Source organism: Anopheles arabiensis, chromosome 3 (genome assembly GCF_016920715.1).
Source record: "Anopheles arabiensis isolate DONGOLA chromosome 3, AaraD3, whole genome shotgun sequence".
NCBI lineage: Eukaryota > Metazoa > Arthropoda > Insecta > Diptera > Culicidae > Anopheles > Anopheles arabiensis.
The window spans coordinates 91,462,451-91,479,325 of NC_053518.1; the positions used below are offsets into that span (position 1 = coordinate 91,462,451).

General features: G+C 46.1%; 2 protein-coding genes across 10 annotated transcripts in view; one reads left to right on the forward strand and one right to left on the reverse strand.

The window, feature by feature from the left end:
- The window catches only part of LOC120902545 (insulin-like growth factor 2 mRNA-binding protein 1), a 66,435-nt gene that overhangs the window by 30,134 nt on the left and 19,426 nt on the right, over positions 1-16,875 (reverse strand). The window contains exons 1-2 of one of the 9 annotated variants that reach the window (XM_040311379.1): positions 12,606-13,264; positions 10,083-11,242 (exon numbers count right to left, since the gene is read on the reverse strand). The exons of 6 other annotated variants lie outside the window; for them this stretch is intronic. In XM_040311379.1, coding sequence (XP_040167313.1) covers positions 10,083-10,189 — 107 coding nt within the window. In that variant the 5' untranslated portion in view covers positions 10,190-11,242; positions 12,606-13,264. Of the gene's footprint in view, positions 1-4,993; positions 5,110-10,082; positions 11,243-12,605; positions 13,265-16,875 lie in introns of those variants that run through there. 2 more of the 9 variants (XM_040311380.1, XM_040311388.1) reach the window with 2 other exon arrangements.
- Positions 6,869-7,391, forward strand: LOC120902550. The gene is made up of 2 exons (XM_040311394.1): positions 6,869-7,232; positions 7,308-7,391. Exons 1-2 carry the CDS (start codon positions 6,891-6,893, stop codon positions 7,359-7,361), a joined length of 396 nt encoding a protein of 131 aa, XP_040167328.1. The 5' UTR covers positions 6,869-6,890; the 3' UTR covers positions 7,362-7,391.

Genomic DNA, 16,875 nt, shown 5'->3' on the forward strand with positions numbered 1-16,875 from the left:
TTCCTCTGTCATGTTCTTTACTTTCCTATCATTTGTCATATTTTATGCATTCTTTTGCTTTTTGAAAAGGAATTTTATATTTTCAACAATTCTTCAATGTTTTTAGTGCTATCGATTTATGCATCTCTACTTACAGTATTAACGCTACATTTAATAGCGAATGCGGAAGATTTCCTGTTGCTTGTTGCTTACTAGCTAATGAATAAAAAGCTCCCAATTGCTTACCTGTAACGAAAAAAAACAACATAATATAAACCACATTAGTTTACTAGTGCAACAAATCAGTATGATAACTTCTGAGGAAAAAATATAGCCCATATATCATCATCCCATACACATGCACGACTCCAACCATTGGAAAACCTCCCGAAGCGGACTGTAGGAACCGTTGGAAAAGATTAACAATTTGTCCGGAAATCGAATCAGCATTTAATGTAACACAAGTAAAACTGCGAAAACGGTGATTTTCCGTACACCCCTTCTCACCGAGCTTTTCCCTTTTTTGACGCAACTGTTTTTCACAGTCGCCGAAACTGTTTTCGCGGCCTCCTAAGGTTAATGAACCATTTTTTGTTTGCTGTTGTTTCGTTGTTGAGAGAGGTTTTCGCTCCGTGTGCTAGATTTGTAGCTGGGAGCATCTGGCTAGTCTCGCAGCAAAAGACTCGACCACCACCACACATAGCAATATATCGCACAGTACATCATCTTTTAGTGGCCACGTGTGCTGCGGGATTTGAACCTGCGATGAAGCCAACGCACAAAGTTGCAGACATTTTTTTTAAGAAACAGTATTTAGCTGCCCATTTTGGAAGGAATAAAAAAAACCCCACCGGGAAAAAGCTGCACGCAGGTTCGGGGCGCGAACGATAATAAAGCGAACCACCCGGAACGGAAGGCGAAAGTCCCGTTTTCCTCCGCCAACGGTACGGTTCATGAATTATACCGAAAAGTTTCAACCACTAATAAAACACCACCCCTCCTACCCCGCCGTCACCTATTAAACTTACCAAAATGGTTGGCAGAGTGCGGGGCAATAAACAATTATGCAATGACTCAATTCATTGCCGGTGAATGAGTTTTACACTTCTGAGTTTCGGAGTGTGTTTCTTCTTGGGCGTTTGTTTTTTTCCTCTTCTTCTCTACACCAGCCCAGATGCGGAGCTCCGAGAGGGAGCAACCTTCTATTAATTGGGATCGGACAATCGAACCATATCGAACCATCGGTGAGGCGCGGAGACTAAAACAGCAAGATTGCCCACCAAAAAGGTACGATCAATTAGTGGAAGTTGAATTAGATAAACAACGAGGAACAACAAACAAGCATGAAACCTTTCTTTTCAAGTACGGGGTAAACGATTCTCAGCAAACGAGCAAACGAGTGCATATTAATTAGCAACATTTGAACAATCGCAAGAACATAAAGTAGCAGTAGTTCTGTTCCGTATTGTATTGAAGTGGTCTCCATTACCTAACACATCACACTCCAGCAGCTCTGCTTTCATTCCCATCCGAAATGGCAAAGAGAAACGCGAAACAAATACGCGATTTATCACACTTTCCTCCATCAAAACCTCTCGTAACAATCCGATTCTGCGGAAAGGTCATCACGAATTTACTACAATAGACAACGGCAAAGGGTGAAGAAACGAGCACTTCGCATTGCCGGGGGTTCGGTTCGGGCTTTTTTCCCCGCTAATTGTGCATCACCCTTTTTGCCCGATTTCGCTGGAGTGCATTTCGCTCGATGACCCCGTGTTTTCCCGCTGTGCAACAGCACCTGACGAAAGCAACAAATTGCAGCGAAGCGAAAGGAGGGATTTTAGGGGTTCGGGGCTAAGGAAGGTAGTTTTAGCGCAACACGGAGTAGAATTTTGCTGGCATTGTGTGACCATTCCCATCTTTAATGCACCCATGTAGCTGCTTTGGCAAATGCATGAATTTCCCTTCTGCCTAGGCCTGATCAGCCTCCAATCTCATTAGCTTCTCGTTAGCCACGATTAAAGGAGGTCGTGAGATGGCAGTAGCATCAGGATTGCAGCAACTTTGCCGAACGAAGTGACTAACGATTAGTCGACAACAAAGCGCGGTGCATTCTATTGGATGAGTTAAAGTTCTTCTTCAAGAAATTGAATGCCAAATACCAGTGTTTGGTATCATATTATTGATATCTAATACCCTGATATTCAACTCCAAATGAATTGAAGTTATTCTTCAACTTCCACGTTCAAATGAAAGCCTTTGGTATCTTCTTGCAAACTTTTTTGTAATACCTGTAGAATAACAAAAGAGACTACTACTGCTAACTGAAATATCTGATGTTATATCGGAGTAACGCTTTTAATTCCGAAACAACTACTCCAATATCCCGCAGTCTGATCTTCTGAAATCTGAAATGATGAATGAATGAATTCTCGCAGTCTGAAATGAATTCCAAAATGTTCCAAAAGATTCCACAAATATATCGTCTCCAAACTACGAAACTAACGACCAACGATCACTATCAACCAAGATCCAGATAATTGCTCATTCCTATTCGGCTTTTAGGTTCTTCCTTTCGGGCAGCATCTTTCGTCCATTGTACATTACGTTCTTCATTCATTTCCAAAAATACAACCACCACTCGGCAAAGTCGTTAAAGGATCAATGCGTCCAATGCGTCGTGTTAGCTGCCGGTTCGTGACTTCCCTTGTTCGCCCTCGGTTGTGCCCTCTCCACATGCAATATTCTCAAGGATCGCTTCACTTCCTTCAGGTCTTTCAGGTACCATTAGCACCAGCCTACTGTACTGTGTTCGGATTAAAAATCGATCCCTCATCGATTATGTGCGATTCCTTTTCCCTCGTGTGAGTGTGTGAGTGTGCGTTCATACGTGCTTCTGGCGCAATTACTGCCGGATGTCCGTTTCAATGCCCGCTGGGTAGCCGTACCATGCTGTGTGTTTTTCTGTGTGCCCGTTTTGAAAACGCAGCCGCACACATGGTCGATTTGCTCGATTCCTAAGCTACCGATTCGCACGGGATAATGGCTTTCCAATCCACCACAGTTTGGCGAGGAGTGGCGAGGCTCCTATGGCTTGACTTTTTGAATCACTTTTCAATCGGGAAAGATTATCTCGCCTCAGCCGTGCCATACCCGGGAAGCCAGTCGTGCCTCTTTTTTGCCAATAGGAGATATTAAAATTCGTTCCTTCCTGTATCTAATCCCTGGTTCGGCGTGACCAAACTCTGCTCTCCCGCCTACCGGAACAATGAACTTCGCTTCGCACGCTCTCTCTCTCTCTCTAACTCTCTTGCCTGGCTCTACTGATCTCTTTTACATATTTCCCTCCACACGGCGGATAGCGAACAAATTTGGACAACAAACTGTCTCCCGACCGGTCAACGTTTCGGTGTTGTGTGTCTGTGTGTGTCTCCGTATGATAATCGGGAGGAACAGGAAATCGTTTCGCTGGCACGGTTCCGGGAGAAGGAAGGGAGCTGCGATATCCTAAGAAGCTGATCATCCTTTCACATGCGTTCGCCAAAGAGCAACGGAAAGCCACGACCGGAAAGAAGAAGCCTATTCGAACCTAGACAACTAGAAGGACGGCAGGACACGACAAGACGCGCATCAAACAACCAAGGTACAAAAAAAACGAAATCCGCACACACATACACGAGAAAGATCACTCGCCCGTTCCGATCCACTGCCAAAATTTGATGAGAATCTGTCCAATTTCCATCACGTTCGTGTCGCCCCGCATCCTCCTCTCCCCGCGCTTTCCTGCCACCCCTCCTCAACCATCGGTTGATCGTTCTAGGCCCGCGCTCTCACAACTGCCCCCTGTGAAACCTATACTGCGCGCGCTGGCAGCAAACCCCTTTGCTGCCTTTTTCCTTTCCTTACGCTTGCGCAAGTGTGTGCGTTTGCGCAGAACGGATATCTGTGCGCGCATACACAAGGCTACCACCGAGCCGCACCGCACCAGTTTGGCAGAGCAGCCCGTGCAGATTTTCGGCAGCAAAGGATTTGCAAACCCCGAGCACCGAAACCGTTGCAGTGAGAAAAGGAGAGAGCAAGATGCCCGAAATTTGGTTGCCGAAAAAGGCTTGGCTTTCCCCCTTTGCGTTGCGGAAGCGGATCTCATCGGTGGAGCCGGCGGGTGCGGAGGGAACGGGTTGGAACGGCGCGGAGCAGGGCCACCGAAACGAGGATATCTGTTTCCTGGAGCTTTGGCGCGAGGGTTCGGTCAAACGCTGGGCTGAAGATCTCGAAGGGCAGGTTCAGCTGGGGGGGGAAGGGATGGGAATAGGTAAGTTGGCCCTTTGCGATCCTGCACAACGAGCGATGATTGACACTTGAAGCATAATTCGTTTCCCTTTCTTTACAATAGCGAAACTAGCTACCCTTTCTCTCTATCTCTTTGTTTTCTTTGCTTTTTTCGCAATTTAGTTTTGTTTTCTTAGTTCCATGCTTTTCTTTTCTTTACAGATTCTGGTTTTTTAGATCCTTAGCCTAAAAATTAGAATTTTATAGTGTTATGAGCTGTGTTGTTCTATGAAGAACTTCATGCATTAGATTCTCAAGACATAAGAGCAGCAGCGTTTGAAGTAATTGGTCGTTAACATAATGAGTAGTTTTTTTTAACAATAAAATGTCAGGACTAATACGTAGCTAATTTAAACATTAATTTTAGTATATACAAAGAACAAAGAAATCACCTTGTTCAACATGAGCGAATTGAGTTGAGTTGAGGAATATAAGTATCCGAAATAACTTGGCTTTTGGTAAATTGTGTTGCTAAATAAATTAGTTTACAATAGAACCCTTAAAGTCTTGTTTCTAAAAGCGAACTCTTTAAAACATGACTATAAACGTTTATACGCTGTCAAATCATGTGGAAGAAATGTCAAAATCTAGTAGGCCATAGTACTATGTGAAATGATATTGAACAAATGAATATTCCGTATTTCCAAAGCTCAGAATTTTGATATTCTTGTAAAATGTAAGATACCTATGATACTGCTGTCCATCCAAAGGCGTCCAAAATTCCATTATCTTCTTTTCTATAGTCACACAACTACCACTAGCACCCCGTAGTCACTATAAATCGTGTACTAAAACCAACTACTACCACGTCAGCGAACTATTCTTTACTGAATCGTAAACTCTTCTCCGCTTAATCTATATCTCGCTTGGCCCCGGTCAAACACGCACACACACACACATTTCCAGTAATAAAATCCGTTTGTATATCGTCGGCAATCGTCAGACAGCGCATCGCCCATCTTCTAGAAGCACGATTGCAACTGTACCATGCTCCGATGAACCTGATGCAGTGGAAGCGCAAAAATTAAACGCACATGCAAATTCTTTCGCAGCCAACCGAGCCACACACCGAGAGCGGAGAGTTGGAATTTAAAAGCCCAACGCAAATCACAACATATTTCGTACCACCGGGAACCGGGGACGCAACGGGGCAAGCGAAGGGCGGAAAAAACATAATCCAATCTTCGCGTTGACCCTTACCGGCTGCACTGCAACAACTGCATTGGTGTGCAAAACGTGGCACGAGGCCGATGGAAAGGTGATGTGAGAGGGGGGGGGGGGGTGAGAAGAAGGCATAACGATGGGTCGTTGCAGCTCTCCGTTTGCCAATTTTCCCGAGAAAACGGGAAAAAGTGCACCGTCGTGCGCACGGGAGGGAATGTCGCAAGCCGACTCGTGGCGTAACGATATACTGTCCCAGTGAGCTCCACTTACATAATACACACAAACACACACACACACACACACACACACACACGTGTACCTCCCCCGGAGCGTCCTGGGCCGTCCCGCAGTGACGGATGGATCATATTTTTATGCTACCGACAGCACCGTCGTTGCAACGTGCATTTTGCAGCTCGTGGAAGTGATGGGCTACGTATGGAAGAATGTGCTGCAATTGCACTTTCTCGATGGAGCACAATCTGTTGCATTTGCTGGGCGCTTGAAAGAAGGAAGGTGTTAAAAATGGTGGATTGTTTTTTTTAAACTATCGTGTAAAAAGGCGTCCGTTAGAGAATGAATGTTCAATGTCTGCTGAAGGTCAGCCACGATCGCGAATGTTGACCGATGCGCTAATTATTGGCCGAACGTTACAATTAAAGAGTAGGAGCAATTTTTGGGCATATCTCTTTTCCAATAGAGCCTTCAAAGCTTTAATTCAATGCTCAATGCGTCCCTGGGAACGAAACAAACTCGCGCCCGATGCGTCCCTGGGAGAGCGGATTCATCGGAAACTTTAAATCTTAAGACAGAAACGCGGCCCCAACTTGTTCAAGGTGAACTTCTCTTCGGGGGCTGAAGGATGAGAATAACAACGCTTAGCCAAAAGCAAAAAAAAAAAACAACCGAGACAGATCTTCCAATTCGCGGAAGGATGCAGTATGCAGCACCAAAACTGCATACTGCCACTCTCGGAGCAACAACGGAGCAATCAACAGAACAAGAAGAAGAAGAAGATAAAAACACCACACTGAGAAGCTCTCCCCAAAGCCCTCCCGCCCTTTGGCGAGGATCACTGCCACCAAAACGGCGAACACAGAAGGAGAAGTCGACACAAAAAGGAGCTGCAGCTTCCCGCGCATTTTCAAGCGCTGTGAGGAACATTTTTTGTTCCGTTGTGGTTGTCTTGACTGCTTTCTGTTCACTCCATCGCTGTGGCGGCTGCCAGCCGTTCTGCTCTATGTCTGGTCCACGAGTTTCTCGCCAAAGTTTCAAGGTTAGAGTGCGCCACTTCCCAGGCCACCGCAAACGCTGCGCCGTCTCCTTTTTGCCGGTTAGCAAATCTCTTTTACGCGACAAGCCAGCCGCCAGCAGGATGATCGCCCTCCCGGCTCGCAGGGGAATTGGAACGGAGGCGCAGGATGATAGTAAAAGTGGCGAAACCGGTGCACGAGGTTAGTCGTCGAAAGCTGCTATTGCAAGCAGGCGGCCGTGCAAGTCAGGTGCAGAGTGGAGGGATCGGCGGTTTGGCTTCTTGCTACTGTTGCATCGCGTTCTGTGTTTTTCCGTTGCACCACGTTCGGTGCGAAACTTGCCGAAACACGCTAACACAGCCCAGCATTCAGTGGAGGCAGGCGAACAGGTACAGCCATGCACAAAGCAGAAAATCGATTCCCAGAGTGTCCGGATTCGCGACGGATTTCGGCAGCTCGCCAGCCGGCAGTTGGGCCAGACGACGAACAGGAAATGAACAGGTGATAAATGTAAGCCATCCTCTCTCGCGATGCGTGTCTGGAGTTTGCATCTTCTTTTTTTCTTCCGTATGCTTTTGTCGTTAGATGCTCGCTAATGTGTCTTCTTGCTGTTCCCGAATGCATCCTCCAGTTTTCTGATGTCAAGTTTTGGGCATTGTTTTAGGCGTGGAATCAAGAACCAACCATGTGGTTTGTTCTTAACACGATTTCTACTGCTATGCAATAAAGCTGTGCAATAATTGCCTATTTTATCTTCTTATTTTAAGGTTTTTTTTTATCAGATATATCACAATTTGGCGCGTTATAACTGTCAACTTTAAGTGTACAAGCTGGTGGCGCCACCTACTGGACGCCTTCGAAAACAGAAAGGGTTTATGATGAAGGTACAAACCATGCCGAAAAAGACCATTTTAATAAATGGCTTAGCCGGGGGGAGAGGGCTTGCCTAATCGAACCACGTCCCAAAACGCCTGTCTGTCGGCCAATAAATCATCGACGAACGTGGGGAAACCTCAAGCGCCGATCTCTTTTCTGGTGCGTGGATTCAATTTAAACCCCAGACATCTTCTCTCGAAAGATCTCGCACAAAGAGAAGATCGCTATCGATCAAAGAAGCGTTCCCGGAGGAGAGGGTGCTTGGTGTTGGTTGATGATCAGTTTGAAAGAATTCAGCATGGGCTCCCATCTCTTTCGCTTTTAGTGCCTTGCGTTCGCCGAGATTTGTAGCGCATAAAAGGTACCGTTAAAGAGCGCATAAAAACGCAAAATTTGAACCCCATCTTGCTTTCGTGGGGATTTTTAGGGGGGCAACTTTTTCGCAGAACCATCTCTATCTCCATTCATTGAATCCTTCTCGGAAGCCTTTGCCTCACCTCTGTTGCTTGAGTTTGGTTTGATGATGGTTTGCTTAATTGAAAAAAAAAACATAGACAATTAATTATTTTACTGCCCAATGTCACAAACAAGCCCTGCGAGAATTCTTTTAAGCGTTTGCCCTTGTTTGGTACTCGAATGGATGGAATGACTGTAGGCGAGCATATACATTTTTATTGACTCTCTTTGGCCTACAAGATTGCAAATAATCTTCATATCAGGCACAGAGAGATTCCGATATGATGTAATTGCTTCCAGCTTGATTATGCAACGCTCGGTACATGTTCCTCCTGTTCCACCTGGGAAACGCAAACCGACCGTCCACTGTTCTTTCGTGACATGCTTTCTGCTTCCTTCCTGCGCGCAACAAAGTACAAGGATTCGTTCACAATCCCACCACACAACGCACATGATGATGCGATATGATGGGGCGCGTATGGATATGAAATTTGAGCAGTTCAACAACGAGGAGCGCGCGCGCGGAAAGGCGCACCGAAATATTCATAATCCCCGAGGGTCCTGGTCCTGCCGTCTTCTTCCTCACCGACCATCTAGGCGTAGAGTTCGGGCTACGGGGCAAAAATTCGCGCTCTAGCAACCAGCAGCCGCAACCTTGAGCAGCACAGTTTTGCAAAAAGCGTGCACATCCAAAGGGAGCACACAAGCACGGCGAAACACTACGGCACCGGAGGAAAGAATACTGAAGCCAAGAGGTATTATATAAATGTTGGCCATTGGGTTCGGTCGGATTCCAGGATGGGCGGTTAGGAGCGGACCCGTTCGCGGCAGAAAACAGAAGGAACCCCGGTGGCCGGAGGGAAGGGCAGCACAGTGGATGAAAACGGCCCAGAACAGGAGAACCTTGATGGGCTGACAGCCAGTGGGACAGAAAGAGCGAGAGAGTGACGAAGCAGGCAATCGTTTAGGATTGTAGAAGCGAATTTTCGGATTTTGGGCACAAGAAAGGGACCGATCCTGTCCTGCTACTGCAAAAAGGGAAGGGGAGTAGAAACAAACAGCAAAAAACAACAGCAATCTCTCTCTAAAGGGGCTCTTGCAGGCAAAGCACCGCGCAACTCTAGACCGTAAACACACATACACACACACGCGGTAAGAAAGGTTGCCGCCGAAAGCCCGAAAGAACAAGACGACCGTCATCAGGTAGCGCGCGAGAACCGTAAACGAGGACCTCCGCACCGCTAGGAACTACTCCAACCGAGCCCATGCAGGGACGGAGGAGCAGCAGTGATGAACAGAACGGGGAAGGTACGCGAATGGGATATCGTCGGTCCGCGCGCGAATTTTGGACGAGATTATGCGAATTGAGCAGATTTTGGAAGCAATTCGTCCAAGGACGAGGACAGCATCTTCCCATCCTCCGTTCCGCTCAATGGGTTGGTCGGTGTGAAACCGATTGGAAAGGTAAGACTAGAGGTTGTCGAGGGTTTAGAGGCTTGTGGAGTTTACTGAACACACCGTAAACTGTGGGAGTGTATGCGTAAGTGTGTGGGAACGATTTCGCCGTATCAGAGATACTTGACACTACTTTAGGGATCTTTCCAATACTTTACAGTTTATCGTTAGTGTACAGATCAAAAGACACGCAAGGAAGTACATATCCAATTCCATGGAGATGGACGATTTTTACTACATTTTTCATTATTGGGATATTATCTTCTTTTTGGCGTAACGTCCTAAGCGGACATGCCGGCCTATACAGGCTTTCGAGACTTAATTCATAACCACGAAGCCGGATACTCAATCCTTGCTACGGGAGGACGGTCTATTCTAGCCTTGAACCCATGACGGGCATGTTATTGAGTCGTTCGAGTTGACGACTGTACCACGGGACCGCCCCTTGGGATATTGTGGATCTACCAAATCATGAACAATAAACAAATACACACATTTTCAACAAGGACAAAGACCTACAAGGACCTAGTTCTACAAGGAGCGTTGCGTTACTAATCGTAATGAAATATTCACCTGGCACCATTCTGTGTTTTGGGCGCATCCAACGGCGGGTCGAAGATTTGCTCACGATCCTCCTTCGACAGCTCCAGCTCCGAAAACTGCTCCAAATTTGACGCCATCTTTTACTATCTGATCTCGATTTGTCTACTAAATGTGTAGCTCGCTGCTGTTGCTCTGCAGGGGTCGCTGTTGTCAGTGATGCTGAACAATTCCAAGGCGCTTCTGGATCTCGAGATCGAGACTTAATCCTTCGCTCGGACAAGGGGCTTAGAAACTGGTCCACCAGTACGACACACGGAATGCACGGAACCACGGGAGGCACACCGGTACAACTACAGCACACATATAAACGCGCGCACAAACGAACAAATAAACGCACACACACACACAGTACACCAACACTGAAGCAGCCCGCTCGGTAGTCTACTTTATCAGTGGCTCGTTTCCAAAATGAATTCTTCCGAAGAGACACGTGCGTGATTCACCAAACACTGGCCTGGCCTTTTTGGAGATCGCGAGGACTTGCAGACACAGAAATATCGTAACGACTCGGGACTACGGGGTTCGAGACCGGGAAATAGATACACGTGCACGCACACACACACACACGCACGCACTGGGGGGCCGAAATGGGTAATTTTGACGAGTCGAAACGAATCCGTAGTTTAATCCTTCGCATACACGATCAGTGTAATTTGCTTGCCACAATTATCCTCCAGAACTAGCACTGGCGCTCTCGCTAACTCTCATGCGTGTTACCTGCTGCTAATATAGCACATTAGAGATTACTACTACTACTACACGCATACCACCACTCACGCGTTGGATTTTGATACACTCTCGTACTCGCCTTCGCTCACGCTCTATCTCTTTCTCTATCGCTTGCCACGCACGTTTTAAGTAACTTAAAACATTAATAACAACAATGGTGATACTAATAATAATAATAATAATAATGGTAGCAAGCGGTAAATGGGTGTTGGTAATAACAACGTGGAGAGCTTTCTCTTGGGCCGAAATCTTGCCTCAACTCGTGGTGGCTTACGTGGGACGGTCACGCACGTGTGTGTTTGTCACTGGTACCGGTGCCCTATTTGTTCGGTACTGTTTTAGAGGTCGTGTATGGGTTTTTTTTTCTGCCGGAGTAGCTAAACTTTTCCTAAACCTTTTAGCTGTACGGTTGAATGGAAGGGAGAGAGACAGAGAGAAAAAAATTGGACGAAATTGGAAAGAAACATTATGATCAGTTAGACTTTACTGGCTCTACGAAAAGGTACGAGGAGGAGGAGAGAAAAACACACACACAAACGCATACATCAATCGCACAAAGTGTTACACACAAAGTTGTTTCCAAAAGCATATCCTTAGTATCCAGCAGTATACTTAAGGAAACCATGCTTAAACGTGCATGGTGATAACAAATTAGCACTGTGAGATGCAGTTGTAGTACTAGTATACTAAAATATTCAAGAACTTGGAATCTTACAACACAAAGACCCGGCTAATAGCAAAACCGTGCTGTGCATACGTATTGTTTCGTTTATTCTACCCAAAATGGAGTCGAGATTTGGCATCGTTTTTCTAGGAATAACTTCTACGAATACATCTCACACAACATAGAGCGGCCAGCCCAAATTGAACAGATGAGAAGAGCCCTGAACACTTTTGCTCGATTAAAGTCGCTCGGTTCCACTACAGCATCTCCATTATTGACACAGCAGTTCGAAGCGGGCTCGTGTCTGTTTTTCTAGAAACAGCAAGAGGGAGAGAGAGAGAGAGAACCAGAGGAATGGATGGAGTCGTGGATGAAGTCACAGACCCATCTGATCGTATAATTTTACAGCGAATTTTAGCAAGGTAAATGTAAAAATGTATACATTTGCTTTACTTCAGTACAACGATTACGGTAGGAAAGAAAGGATGGCTTCCTACCCAACCATGGATGGGTGTTTGCTACCGTCATAATGACGCAAAATGAGCAGGCAAATCATGAAAACGCATGGAAGGTCGAAAAACCGATCAATGCCCAATACACGCACACAAACATGCGCGCGTACAGATTGGAGATGCTGGACAACTGTACTGTTCCCGTAGAGGTGCAGTTTAGTGTCATCTATAAGGCGAGAGTGCTGTGTTGACAGTTAAGCGCTATCTTACGGCACTACTAAGCCGCTATTGGATCAAAACCAATGTCCACTCACGCACAAACACACACACATGCACACTCACACAAACACCGGTTGCTTTGTGCCTCTAACAATCTTTCTACTCATTTACGAGTCGATCACCTCTCTCACTGGTGCGTGTTCTCATATTTAACATCTTTCTCCCTCGCTCTCTCTCGCTCACTCTTGCTCGCTCTCACCCAAGCACTCAAACACGCCGTACCCTTATACGGTGTGATGGTTATTTATTCGTCACGCACTATGTGCCAAATTTGTGTGTAAAATCTCTGTACGCTTTTTCGTATGGAGTGTGCTTTTCGCTCGTATTCTCTATCGTGTTTTTAGTTGTATTGAACGCTGGAAAACCTACGCTTTCGGACAAACAAAACCACACTAAAGACAAACCACAACCGTTTGGTCAAACGTGTCGGGACGATAGTCGGTGTTCGCCGGAAATATTTTCGACACCACGAATCACACAAACAACCCCGCCGGCAGCACACTCGTACACATACGCTCTCGCAGAAGGAAATAAGCAACAAATACTACGCACGAAAAGGAACCACGCGGCACGATTTGAGAGAGAAAAAAATATGATCAAGATTAACGCACACGTATGAATCGTTACTGTTTGATCGAAAGTTGCAAAATCTCGAAGTTGATGCTCACGGTTCCGAAATCGGATGAACGATAGAACAATCCGCACACTCTGTCGCGCAGCGTTGTCGCTGCTTAGTAGCTGCTTAAGCGCGGTCGTTGTTTTAAACGGGGGGTTCGAACGGGCGCGCGCTCGGAAATAAACCGCACTCGGAAAATTCAACCGGCGACAACCAACAACGGGGAAAACACCGAACACCGAACAATCGAACAAACAAAACAATAAAATAAACAACGTATTCGACGACGGGATGTGGGAAAATGGACAACGCGCACTCCGCACTTTCCGCTGGTGGTGGTGGTGGTCGTGGCTGGTCGTGGCGCTGTTCGCTCTGCGGCGTGTGCTCTCCGATCGGGTGTACTTTCGAAAATAACTGAACAGTTTCGAGACTCACTGTCGGGTTGTGCGCTTCCCGATCGATCGCTATGCGCGAGGCGCTTACGCACACGCTTGTACGAGCCCTGAAACGCAGCGAAAACACACGCACACACAGCTAGCCGGCAGCGTCGGGTTCCTATATTGCCGGTAAAACAGACCTCTTCCCAGCAGGGAAAGGGGAAACCCTGCGAGGGATCGAAACCACCAAAAGCGGGACGGAAGGGAAAGAACGGAAAATATGAGAACGCAAACATAGCATCCCGAACGTTTTTTCTCTCTCATCCTCGCTCTCTTTCTCTCTCTTTCTCTCTCACTCACTATCTCTCTCTCTCTTTTTATCGCTATCTTTCTTCCTCCCTTTTCGTCTCTTTCATTCGCACATTCTCATAGCAATTGCCCAAAAAAAAAACACCAACGTGTCTAAAGGATTGCCGAATAAAAGAAATACCCGAAAAATATTCCATTCTGGCAGAACACAACAGCCGAATATTATAACGTGCGGTTGTATATGTAGCTGCGTCCGTCTGTATCTGTGTGCGGGCAAAAGGAAGCGACGAGCGGGGACGTTGAGACGCATGAGGTTGAGCATGATTGAGAATTTTGAGCATGGAGAAGTTTCCAGCTGTGTGTGCACACGTCCGGCCATGTGCTAGTGTGTGTTCCCAGCGCAACACGCAAAGCAGCGGGGGGAACGGGGGAACACGCCAAAGTGGAGGGAAGATAGGGAAAATGGAAAATGAATGAAGCCCGTAGTGTAGGGCGCGGAAGGTGGCTGAATTGGCCCGGGCGAACGCATGCGGGAAGCTAAAATGCCCACAGAAAGAGCTATCGAAGGCGACCCAAATGGGTTCAAACATCCATTGACCGCTTGTCTACACTCTTATCGCACGCACTCTTTGGTGGGGGGAGGGGGGAGGAAGTGATGGGGGATGAGTAAACGAGATAGGCCACCACCAACAGGGCCATGAAGTACAAAAATCAAACATTTCTGCGGGCAAGCTGCCTCTCTCACGCATTCCGATCGAGTCACGCGCGAACGATTCGCGCCGGAAATCGACCCGGCGCTCAACCGAATGCGTCATTAATTAATCGAACACGGGCACAAGTTTGGAAAACGGTTCCATAACCATAACTGTACGGTTTTATGCTACCTTATTCCTCCCCCAACCCCCATTCCCATCTGGTCGATTGGAGATTTTGTGTAGACTTTGCAATCCATAGCCGCGCATGGCGGTTCACTCTCAGCCAGTCGGTGATCTTCTCACGCTGGTGAGATGACGTGAATACTAGGAATGTGCTCATGCGTTTTCCTCATCACACTCACCAGCTCACCATTCTTATCGGATGGCTTGAAACGGTACAAAACGCAGGGGGTTGCAAACGAATTACTTTCAGAAAAGTCGTATGAGGTTTTTGCTTCTCAACATTATCGATTGATTGACTGACATTTTGGGAGATTATGAACAGCAATGAAGATCATTCATTGCGTTGTGTATTATAATGCATGGATTCTACATGATCGGAGCACAATGACGCATGCGCGAGAACTGTGTTTTGCCTGTTTCTACTTGTTTTAACCGCCAGCACCAGCAGATTACCAACGAACTCAACTTCTAAAGGTCTAAAGGTGGTTGGCCGTTTGGATATTAGCACAAACATTCCATTCTACTCAAAGCAGAAGTTATGCGACACGCGTTAATTCATAAAACACGACACATTTCTTGCGTTTTTTTATCTTTTCGTAACGGTACTTTTAGCACCCCTAACCGCAGTGTTGTATAGATTCAGAAGCAATCCAGACAAGCAGACAGGTAATTAATTGAGAACAAACAAAACTCTTTACAAAAAATCACTTACGCCACGATACTCAACGAGTAGGTTCGTCGCTTTGCAAAAATGTGATTGAAGTCACTGAGTTGCTGAACACACACACGCGCGCACACAACCAGCCCCACAAACATTCTCTCCGCGCATGGGGAGCAGCAACGATAAGACGCTCACCAAAGCCGAACCAGCGTGCTCTCGCACTGTGTGGAGCGAACGCGCGCGCGGCTTGTCTCTGTGCGCTATGCACGCGTTGCCAGAGAGCGCCAACCAAGCTCCAAACCGAAACCGATGCGCGCGTGCTCACCACACGAGAGATCTAGTTGGAGATAATACTGTAATGAGCGAGCGGCGGAGTCGACGTCAAGCAAATGGCGGCAGGTAACCATGACGCTTGGTCCCGTACGCAATCAGTGCTCTCGGGTGATTCAAACTCTCCTGATGGGGGGATTTGAAGCAAAATTGGGAGAAAGTTTGGAAAAACGTAATCAATTCACAATTTGAGGTAATTTTTCAATTAAAATCCGATTTACTAACAGGTCGGAATATTGTTCAATTTCAATCCGGAATAGAATGATATTCGAGCTGCAACGCTGTGTTGCAGTTTAGTCTATTGGGGCTCTCTTTTGTAGTCGAAAATTCGATCAAATATCTATATAAAATGTCGCAAACAGCATAATCACATGCATCATTTTAAAATCATTTAAATATAGTGGAAAATCGCAACGAACCCCGTGCTTCAATCCTGTAGCTGTTATAACTCTCCAGCAAACTGTCGTTTTTTTCATGCCTTCAACATTTTCTATTCCAACTTCTAATGTCCCTAGCAACTAAAAGCAAGTTTACTAAAGCGTGCGGGCTTAAACACGTTTCCAGCATAAAGAAACGGAAGGAAGAAATCTATGAACGTTAAATGAAAAAAAATCACACATACATACAGGCTAGTGAACCATAGCTTTTTTTTTGTGTCGCTCCCCTGTATACTTCGCCATCCCGCAACTAAGCCACGAACCTTGACGGCATGGTAGGACTGACATGCGGCCTGAAGTGCGTTTTGTTGTGTGTGGTGTATTTGTTGGCTAGAGATAAAAAAGGACCCTCTCAAACCCGTATACGCGAACGTGCGAAAGGACACCCGGGGCCCCGGACTTCTAAGGGCATTCGGTTTTTGCTTCCACCGTGATGGTGCTTAGTTAGGGAATAGTTTTCTAATATACAGATGGCCTACGGGTTTTCTGTGCGGAGAGTACGCATCCTGTTTTGCTGGCTATGACAAGCAATGAGCAGGCTGGGTTTACACGTGGTTGCTCGTTGTTGTATCGCATAGATACCATTAGGATAATTTTTGGATTCGTTCAGTTTTTAAGAAGATATTTTAGATTGAGATTTATTTGAAGGCTCCTTTCTTCTATGTAAATCTCGTGGAAATGTAACATGAAGTTAAGAATCTTTACATTACCAATTAACTACATTCTATCTATTGATGCACATAAAAGCATTCGTATTTGAACGTTTATAACACTATCTCTAACTATGAAATCATAATCTTCATTTTGATCCAAAATATACGTCATTTACATTACAAACAAAGCACACTTCTATCTTAAATTATCATTCATCGATGGTTTATGGTTCATCAACTCCAACGGCAATGTATATATTCCATCACCTCGCTCCAAAACAACAACAACAACGCATCCCCAACATGAATAATATTAAATTATTTTACGATCCTACAGCAAAACGGTCCGCCCGGAGTAGCAGCAGCTTGGTTTCTACG